At 41.0% G+C, this 11,180-nt stretch overlaps 1 protein-coding gene across 2 annotated transcripts; it reads right to left on the bottom strand.

Annotated features, from left to right (window-relative positions):
- Positions 1–208: 208 nt before the first annotated feature.
- Positions 209–8,627, bottom strand: LOC310737920 (putative E3 ubiquitin-protein ligase MID2). 2 transcript variants are annotated; one of them, XR_014536921.1, is made up of 8 exons: positions 7,429–8,627; positions 5,394–5,489; positions 4,536–4,769; positions 2,556–2,715; positions 2,363–2,467; positions 2,178–2,276; positions 490–587; positions 209–397 (listed from the first exon to the last, which is right to left on the bottom strand). XR_014536921.1 is itself a non-coding variant. In XM_083562689.1 (8 exons), the coding sequence occupies exons 1-8, from the start codon at positions 8,005–8,007 to the stop codon at positions 348–350; spliced, it is 1,434 nt and encodes a 477-aa protein (XP_083418815.1). In that variant the 5' UTR covers positions 8,008–8,624; the 3' UTR covers positions 209–347. The 2 variants fall into 2 exon arrangements, 1 of the variants encoding a protein (XP_083418815.1); XM_083562689.1 differs by having other exon boundaries at positions 490–600; positions 7,429–8,624.
- Positions 8,628–11,180: the final 2,553 nt, after the last annotated feature.

The raw sequence follows: 11,180 nt of genomic DNA, 5'->3' as shown, positions 1-11,180 counted from the left end.
CATAACATATTTTGTTTTTAATTCATATTTACATTGTTATTATTCTAATTTAGGTTATTCAATGTTTTATAAGGACAGAAAATCACAGTTTTATAGACTGTATATAGTTTTATTTTATTAGCATGAAAGGCAAATCATATTCAACTTCAGGTTTTCTCATCAATCAAATAAGAAAACAAATAAGAACCCAACAAAGAGCCCAGATCAGTTACATGTATATATAACAGACTTTTTTTTATTATTTCAACATAAAAGAAATCAGATAATCAGTTATAATTATAAGAACTCAATAATTCACATCACGTTAGGATTTAAGGCACAGTTTCCATCTCGAAAACGGCGCCGATTCAGCCGGAATGTCCCGGGAAGTCCACAGTCATTTCTTCCCCAACAAGACCTGTTCCCATAAAAATGAAGTGATGTAATATTACACATAAAGAAAGGTGACATGCGGTATGTTCACAAAACAGTATACAAAAATAAACCTACTCTTGATCACGCCCACGCTTTGGTGAGTCACCTTTCCCCAGCTGCGTTTCGGGCTGGTGACAGACGGCATCACTCCGACCCGGTCTCCGACTTTAAACCTCCTCTGCTGAGCTGAAATCCCAACCATAAAAAGAAAAACAATCATGTTTGCAGAACAAATTTGCAGATTTCAGGTCGCCGTTATTCCACCCTCTAACACAAGAGAGAGACTTCAGTTATAGCAGTAGCTCTGTTAACCCAAGAAAGTTAATAATTCACACTCATTATTGTGATTATCTATAACAACCCCCTAATAAGTGGGCAGAGTTTCCTGAAGGGCATGATGTGGACAAATGCTTATTCATTCATTTGCCAAATTCTTCGCAAAAATTGAATTATTCACAATTTTTCTTTTGTGATATAGTCATGTAACCTTTAAAACAGTATTCTACTGCTGCTGTTGTGCTGATCTCTGGTCTGTTATAAAAGGGTCAGTTTGAATACCCGATTCTGATTCGCTGGAAAGGGTGGTAGGTATTTTAAACATTGTAACCATAGAAACAGTACTGGCTAGTAACATAGTAGCATATTGGGAAAGTGGGAGCTCATTGGTTAAGGCTCTGAGTTACTTGGGGGTTCAAGCCCCGGTATTGCCAAGCTGTCACTCTTGGTGCCCTGGACCAAGGCCCGTAACCCTCCATGCTCCAGGGGCTCCAGGGGTGCTGTAACATAGCCGACCCTGTGCACTGACCCTAGCTTCCTAACATTGCTGGGATATGCAAATAAATAACAATTTCCCTGTTAAATTAATAAAGTATATATTTTTATTTATTTATTGAGTTTTAACTGCTTTTCTCTGAGTTGTCCTGGATGTCTCTTATATGTTATCAGATAAAACTTTAAGGCCACTGATCAGGCCTACCATTATGAGCACTTGCCTTATATTGTGTTGGTCCCCTTTTGCTGCCAAAACAGTCGTGACACTCTGAGCATTAACAGAATGAACTTCTTAAGCAGTTCAAGCTCGTCTGTTGGATCGGACCACATGGAACTGCCTTCCTGTTCCCCACGTGCATCAATTAGCCTTATCCACCCATGACCCTGTCGCAGGTTCACCACTTTCTTGGTCCGTCCTTGGAGATAGATACTGACCATGCAGACCGGGAACAGCCCACAAGTGCTGCAGGTTTGGGGATGCTGTGACCCAGTTGTCTAGACGTCACAATTTGGCCCTCGTCAAACTCGCTCAAATCCCATTTTTCCTGCTTCTAAGACATTAATCTTGAGGACAAAATGTTTACTTTTTCCTAATAAATAAATCCACCCACTAACAGGTGCCATGATGAAGAGATCATCAGTGTTCTTCACTTCACCACTCTACTAGTCCTTAGCCCTGTGTTTTTTGTGATTGTTGACTAATGTTATAATGTCATTAATGTTATGCCTGATCAGTGTATGTAATCAGATATCTTAGATAGAGAACAAGAATGAAAGAACTAAACTACCAAGGATCACTGTGTGGTAGAAAACCTGTTATCAAGATGGCTGCGTTTGACCAATCAGTGGTGTTTGACCAATCAAGCTCCAACTCAGGCAACAGTGAAAACAAGAACCAAACATAAGATCTCGGGTATGTTTACTACAAGTCATAATTCAAAAGATTTTTTATGTTCACACACATAACACATATTACAGACACATTTACACACCTGGTTCATCAGCAACAGTTACACGCTCCATCTCAGACAAGAGTCCCTTCCAGTTTTTATGTTCAGGAAAGTCAACAATCACAATTTCCTTGTCCAAAGCTGTAAAAACAGAGCAGATTTCAATTAACCATCAAACTCTGAATTTTATTTGAGTAAACGTGCCTTAAATACTGTACTGCACTTACATTTGACCACACCCACACTCCTGTGTGATACAGTGCAGCCCCAGTTATATTTTGGTGAAGCCACAGAAGGTTTCACTCGAACTCGGTCGCCAACCCTAATGTGGACTTCCAGAGAAAATGGATTTTCTCAAAAAATTTATGAATTAACTTTTGCTGAAGAATAGGACTTATCGTTCTCTAAAGGTGTACTTACATTTGGAAAACATGTTGTCTACTTCCTGCTTGCAGAAAACATCCAGTTTCGCTTTAAACTCAAAAAGCATGTTCCCCACATCACTGAAAGAGACGGACGGCTCTGCATCTTTACACTGTGACTCTTCAGCTGCAGAGGGTCTGGGCATGCTGTCAAAGTTCTGTCAGATCACAATAACATTTACGTTTAAAAAAGTAAAATGTTGTACATGTTAAAATTTGCAAGAGCATCTTTTTTTCAATGTTTTTTTTTTCCCCTCCCTGCTGAAAAGCACTTATTGTGCAGTGAGCTTTTTGAAACACACTCTCTGAAGTGTATAGGTAGCATGGTGTAGCGTATACTTTTAAAATTAAACATTCCGATTATTTAAAGCCTCTGTGTGTACAATTTCAGTTCCCCTTCAGGAACTCGAGCTGCGTCAACAACGATTTGGAAATGCCTCTGCGTGACCACGCTCTGAACCATGTGTGTAATTAGTCCAACAGAAAAGCACGACTTTACAGGCGGGTCACGTCACAACCAGGAAGCTATAAAATTGAATGAAGGTGGGCTTATTACTTTCCCTCTCCTCACCTGCCAGATCCAGTACCTTCTTCCAGGGCTCGGGGGCCTGCACTTTGGTGGTTCCTCCACAGCCAGTTCAGTTCGAGGAGCTTCTGGAGGTAGCAACTCGTGCTGTTTCCAAGCTCAACATCGTGTGGCCAGCTGAGAAACAGGAACAGCGTCCTCTAAATAAATTAGATGAGTGCTTTCTGCAACTTGCCCTTCTTTCCTGATTTGCACACCGAGGTGTCCAAGTCCTGGAGCAACCTTTATTTGGCCCGCCTCTTTAGTCTCAATATCTCTCTCTATTCGAAAGTAGTAGGACTGAAAGAGTGCGGCTACAGGAAGATTACCTGGGTCGAAAAGGCGCTGGCTGGCTCTCTCTCCTCCGGTGCTGCATCGTCCCTTAAAGCCCCTGGACTTCACACCAAGCCCCTTCCCCCATTGTACTGCTCCTGGGAGTTCTGGAGAGAGTCTCCTTCTGGTAGCCCCCAACCTGGTAAACATTCTTGAAAACCCTCCGTAGGAGATCCTCCCAGGGAGGATCTATTGTCTCAGGCAGGGGGCGCTTTACTTCACCTCCACCTGGAGCAGTTTAGGCTGTGGCCTCAGGGGGACAGCTCTTAGCCTCTGGTCTCTCAGCCAAGGTCTCTGCACAAGGAGGTTGTATGCCACAACAAGGCGCCTGTTCACTACCTGGTGCAAAGGCCACCAGTTAGATTCAGTTAAATGCATGGTTGGCCCATTGCCAGAATTCCTTCCGGAACAGTTGACCAAAGGGTTGTCTCATTCCACCCTACAGGTTTACATGTCCGCTATTGCAGTTTATCATGCTCCACTTGCTGAGCAGTTGCTAGGGTAGAACCCGCTAGTGACTTGTTTCCATGGTAATTTCCAGGGTACTTGGAGGTTGAGGCCTTTGGTGCAACATAGAGTGCCTTCATGGAACCTAGCCATAGTTCTGGAGGCCCTGTCTAAACCTCCCTTCGACCTTGCCTGAGGTGCCCTTGAGATTTCTGACAGTCAAGACTGTCTTTCTACTGGCCATCTCGTCTCTAAAGAGAGTTGGGGACCTTTACAATATTTCTGTGACCCGTCCCCTCCTGTCTGGAGTTCACCCCAGGCATATGGCCAGTCCATGTCCCCAAGGTGCCCAATTCTTTTCTATTTGAAATTTGGCAGAAAAAGGCAAATCGTAATTCAGGATTTGTATTTGTGTTAAGATTTTGTCACAGTTCAGGTGTCCAAATACATTTTGTCCATATAGTATACTTAATATTTTTCTTGAATGACATTTTAATAGAGTTTTTTGCGTATTTACAGCCAAAATGTGTGTAACTCTCAGGTAACCTCTAAATAAATGTGTAGTTTTAGCATTTTTTTGTAATGAATCAGAATAAATTGTACACTCTCACACACTTTCTGATCGATTCAGACCTGAAGGAAGTAGATGTTATCCTCTGTCTTTAAAAGCTTGTCCACGGCTGCTTCCTGTTCCATCAGCATGCCGATCTCATTCTCCAGCTGTTCCCGAACATCTGCACATTGAGCTTGGTAGATGTCCTCCTCAATTCTGGTTCTCTCTATCATCTCAGAGAAGCTGGTCTCAAGAGAACTGATTAGCAAGCTTAAAGCTAGCTTTGCATCTTCAACTGACTGCTCTGTAGTGCGCTGTTTCAGACACACACACACACACACACACACACACACACACACACTTTTTAATGTTCTTTATAACATTTCAAATCAAATACATTTTTTGTGCAGGAATGTGTAGAATGCTGAGTACATATAATTTCTATAGTAACGGCTCAGTCACAGGAACTTTGTGGCGAACGGTCCACATTAACGGGGTTACAAAATGTGAGCAATCATTGGAGATGTTCCTCTTCTTGTAAGGAGACATCTACTTTAAGTAACATTTATGGAAGGAGTCTCCAGTGCGAGGACTTATATTGGAAATTCTATTTTTTTTGTACTGCAATAAGGTATGAAAATAATCGATGATAAGTTTTTCATTTATGCAGAAAGTAGAAGGTTCTTCTAGTAGAAGGGTCTGACTGATTGATAATGAAAAAGCTGTAGAACTGATTAAACCTGTTTGTGTAGATCTATCACACAGATCACACATATCAAAATGAGGGAAAACCTCAGTGTGGAATCCTCAGTAAATCTGAATAAATAGTAAACAAATAAAAGCTATACGTCTTTACATATAGTATACAGTATATAGTATACAGCCTGCATGCACGTTTCTTTTTTATACTGCATTTTTTAAGTATTTGTGTTACTTACTGCGTGAGCATCTGCAGCTTTTAACACCTCTTGAACCTTGCTCTCTTTTTCTTTGCGTTTCTCCACAAATGTGGTTTTATCAACCTGCAGTTTGGCCTGTAAAGAACACAGGCGAGTTAACACATCATTTAAAACGCTATTAACAAATAAACACAACACACTTTCCCTGGTATGGAAACGTCACATGGGACTGAATCTATAACGTGTTCTTATAGTTTTGAGATACTGTAGTTCTTTGATCGGTTTGCAATCAAATAATGTACATGAGTGAACTGTTTTTCAATTATGATCCTGTTTCTATTAAAAGGTGCAGGCTATTTGTTGGTACCTCGAATAATGAAGACTACAGCAGGGGGGCAGATCTTTCTCTTATAAACCCCACAGTTATGGAACAGCCTTCCATTTAGTGTTTGGGACTCAGACACATGGTCAGTGTTCAAGGACTAAGTCTGTTTTTTTTTCAGTAGGTGTTTCTGAGGTAAAGGAGCAGATCTGAAGGGATCATGGGAATAGAGTGTTTGGTGAAACGGGATATTTGGATGCTGTCGTCCCCTAATTCTCATGCGTTCACTCAGGTTTGTTGATGGTGGTGTGGTGGAGATCCTTCATATCTGTGTAACCTTTTGGCTCAGCCTTTATGTTATGTTGTCATAGCTAGTTTTGCTGGAGTCCTTAAGTACAACTTATTTACAACTTGAACTAGGGATTACTATAATCATGCTTAAAGGGGGAGGTGGTTGTGTGTTCAAGTCCTAGCAATACCAGGCTGCCACTCTTGGGAATTTGAGCAAGGCCCTTAAATTGCAAAAATATTAATAATAGCTTGGGGTGACGGGGTGGGGGGAGGGTTCACCTGTTTTTTTATTAAAACTAGGATACTAGATGCGTTGAAATTATCATGAAATTATTATGAGGATTTGGATCAATAATATCAGTGTTTGAATTGTGGCAAATCTAATTTGGGGTCCCTCTAGACCTCCCCCAAAATAGATTTGCCACAATTTTAACACTGATATTATTGATCCAAATACATTACAGCTTGTCAGGAAGCAGTGCTCAGACCTTTACACAGCACTCTTGCAGCAAATACGGTTAAGAGCCTTGCTCAAGGGCCCAACAGTGGCAGATTGGTGGTGCTGGGAATTGACCCCTTGACCTTATGATCAGTAATTTAGAGCCTTTGTACCACATTGCACTGTTTTTGTATGAAATCAGGAGTGTGTGTGACCAAAAAATTTTTTTTTTACATTCTTTCTTTTTTTTTTTTTTGCATTAATTCTAAAGCTGTCAGCAGCATGTGTGAACTCTGGATTTGACAGTTTTCCAAACTCCATCACTCCTGTTTTCATAATCCTGCTTAATTAACACGTTTCCTCTCCCCAAGATACAACCAAACGCCATTAATGCTACTGTCAATCTCTATTAGTCTGACCAGGCAGGTACTAAGGATCAATAAATAAACGCTGTAAATGCATCGCATTTCATGAACATGGTGTTTGTACCACAAGTTTTATACCTCACATCCTTCTGACGTTCAGATTAAAGCAAAAACCTCCAAATCATGTCAATTTTTTGTTTGATGTACATGGCTAATCGCAAATAAACTCATATTTATAAATGTATCGGTTTAGAACATCACTGTGGGAACAATTAGTAGATATCAATATAAACTGAAACTTAAATAGTTTTCACTACAAATATAATTACAAACCACCAGCTACAAATCACTAAAACAAATTAATGTAGAAACTTGGAATCTGGAGGCTTAATGGTGTCCTAACAGCTGTTAATGGTGTACTAATGGTCCTTAATGGTGTCCAGTACATACCTATATTTAATCCACAAATTGCCAAAGGTGTTTTTTCGGTCCTTAATATTATGACATAGTAAGGCAAGAAATGACCAGTGAAGACCTACAGGGTGCACAATTTTCCATTACAACCAATACAACCCCCATTAAAACCACTAAAACAGTTATGCCTGTGAGAGTGTTGTGTAGTTAAGCTGAAAGGTCTGATAAAAGAATACGTCTCACTTGTTTCTCTTTTCGTTCTTCTGCTGATGAGATCGTGTCGTGGCCTTTGTGCTCCTCCAGCAAACAGCTCACACAGATGCACATGTTGTCGGTGCGACAGAAGGCCTCCAGCACTTTGTCGTGTCGTGGGCAGATCGGGATGTCGGTGGCGACCACCAGCTTGTGCTTCCTGAGAGCAGGAACGTCGTAGTGAGGCTGGAGATGCAGTTCACAGTAAGATGCCCGACACTCCAGGCACGATCTTACCGCCCTGACCTTCTGTTTGGTGCAGAGATCACACTCGATATCTCCAGGCTGAGCAGCAGGACACTGAGCCGGGGGAGAATCCGGGATCGAGATGTTCTTCAGCTGGTCGAGGATTTCAGCCAGCATTGTGTTTTTGTGCAGTTCGGGTCTTGTAGGAAATTCACGTCTGCACTGCGGACATCGGGTTCTGGAGAACTGGTCCCGGTCCCAGTAGTCTGTAATGCAGCTCATGCAGTAGCAGTGACCGCAGGGGATCGTCACCGGATCCTTCATCAGATCCAAACACACCGAACAGTCGTACTGGAGTGTATTCAGGAGTAAAGACTCTGCCATTTCTGTTCTAAACGCTGAAAACACGTTTCTGTAAAAGTTCCTGAACTCTGAAACTTCCTGTTGATCAGTACAGAAAGTGAAAGTAAAAACGCTGCAGGTAAAAAAAACAAACAACTAAATATAAAATAAATATCCTTTATTTAATCACTAAATTATTATTATTTAATCACTAAATTGTTCTTATTAAATTGTATTTTTAATGATTGTGTTTTTTTTTAATGAGCAAAGAATGGGGATTTTCCACCAAATTTCACACCCAAAAATAGGAATGACTGTATGAAAATATTTACCACTTAATACCCTTATTTTTAGTGCCGGAAACCACAGTTTAATTGAAAAAACTTCACAATTATTTTTATTTAATATATATGGTTATGTAACATGTACACAGTTCATTGATAAACGTCATCCAAGCACAACAAAAGTCTGTTATCAATATATAAAGTTGCTCCCTCTTTCTCTTTCTTCATAGCAGAGGGTGAGAAAAAATATATATTTTTTTATGAGACAACAGTGTGAAAAATTTATTATTCTAATGTGCACGAAAGAGCAGTGAAAAACTCAGAGTAAGACTTCGTTAGTGTGGGTAAAAGGCAAGATATACAAATGTTTTTGGCTCCCTCTATTGGCGATTCGAAGAACAAGCTGTAATTTATATCCGTGTTGAAAATCATTAGCAGTAAAGGGTTCAGTGGATTTTCTTGTTTGTTTCATTATTAAAATTCCTTTATGTTACTGAGTCACTCCGTGTTTTACAGATTTATTTTGTTGTTCAGTTGTAAGAATTTTGAGTGGTTATATTGGGGTCATTGGTCGTCCTTAAAAATACACTTCCTGCACCTAAAGGGCAAAAGATTACTCTTTTCCCACACACACACACACACACACACTACATGCTGCACTCTACACACTGCATACTGCACTCTACACACTGCACTCTACACACTACATACTGCACTCTACACACTGCATACTGCACTCTACATACTACATACTGCACTCTACACACAACATACTGCACTCTACATACTACACACTGCACTCTACACACTACACACTGCACTTTACACACTACATACTGCACTCTACATACTACATATTGCACTCTACACACAACATACTGCACTCTACACACTACACACTGCCCTCTACACACCACACACTGGATTCTACAGACTACATACTGCACTATACACACTACACACTGCAGTCTACACACTACACACTGCACTATACACACTACATACTGCACTATACACACTGCACTCTGCACACTACATACTGCACTCTACACACTACATACTGCACTCTACATACTTCACACTGCACTCTACACACCACACACTGCACTCTACAGATTACATACTTCACTCTACACACTACACACTGCACTCTACACACTACATACTGCACTAGACACACTACATACTGCACTCTACACACTACATACTGCACTATACACACTACACACTGCACTCTACACACTACATACTGCACTCTACACACTACATACTGCACTCTACATACTACATACTGCACTCTACACACTGCACTCTACACACTACATACTGCACTCTACATACTACATACTGCACTCTACACACTGCACTCTACACACAACATACTGCACACTACACACTGCACTCTACACACAAGATATTGCACTCTACACACTACATACTGCACTCTACACACTACATACTGCACTATACACACTACACACTGCACTCTACACACTACACACTGCACTCTACACACTACATACTGCACTCTACACACTACATACTGCACTCTACACACTGCACTCTACACACTACACACTGCACTCTACACACAAGATATTGCACTCTACACACTACATACTGCACTCTACACACTACATACTGCACTCTACACACTACATACTGCACTCTACACACTACATACTGCACTATACACACTACACACTGCACTCTACACACTACATACTGCACTCTACACACTACATACTGCACTCTACACACTACCCACTGCACTCTACATACTAAATACTGCACTCTACACACTACCCACTGCACTCTACATACTAAATACTGCACTCTACACACCACACACTGCACTCTACAGACTACATACTGCAATCTACACACTACACACTGCACTCTACACACTTCACACTGCACTCTACACACTGCACTCTACACACTACATACTGCACACTGCACTCTACACACTACATACTGCACTCTACACACTACATACTGCACTCTACACACCACATACTACATACTGCACTCTACACACTACATACTGCACTCTACACACAACATACTGCACTTTACACACTACACACTGCACTCTACACACTACATACTGCACTGTACACTCTACACACTACATACTGCACTCTACACACTACACACTGCACTCTACACACCACACACTGCACTCTACACACTACACACTGCACTCTACACACCACACACTGTATTCTACAGACTACATACTGCACTCTACACACAACATACTGCACTCTACACACCACACACTGCACTCTACACACCACACACTGCACTCTACAGACCACATACTGCACTCTACACACTACATACTGCACTCTACATACTACATACTGCACTCTACACACTACATACTGCACTCTACACACTACATACTGCACTCTACACACTACACACTGGACTCTACACACTACATACTGCACTCTACACACAACATACTGCACTTTACACACCACACACTGCACTCTACACACTACATACTGCACTCTACACACCACATACTACATACTGCACTCTACACACTACATACTACATACTGCACTCTACACACCACATACTACATACTGCACTCTACATACTACATACTGCACTCTAAATACTACATTCTGCACTCTACATAATACATACTGCATTCTACACACTACATACTACATACTGCACTCTACACACTACATACTATATACTGCACTTTACATACTACATAGTGCACTCTACACACTACATACTATATACTGCACTCTACATACTACATACTGCACTCTACATACTACATACTGCACTCAACACACTACATACTGCCCTCTACACACCACATACTACATACTGCACTCTACATACTACATACTGCACTCTACACACTACATACTGCACTCTACACACTATACACTGCGCTCT

The sequence above is a fragment of the Silurus aristotelis genome (assembly GCF_946808225.1).
Source record: "Silurus aristotelis genome assembly, chromosome: 15".
NCBI classification, from domain to species: domain Eukaryota; kingdom Metazoa; phylum Chordata; class Actinopteri; order Siluriformes; family Siluridae; genus Silurus; species Silurus aristotelis.
The sequence above is the reverse complement of the archived record's forward strand: the minus strand, read 5'-3'. Positions and strand labels throughout refer to the sequence as shown.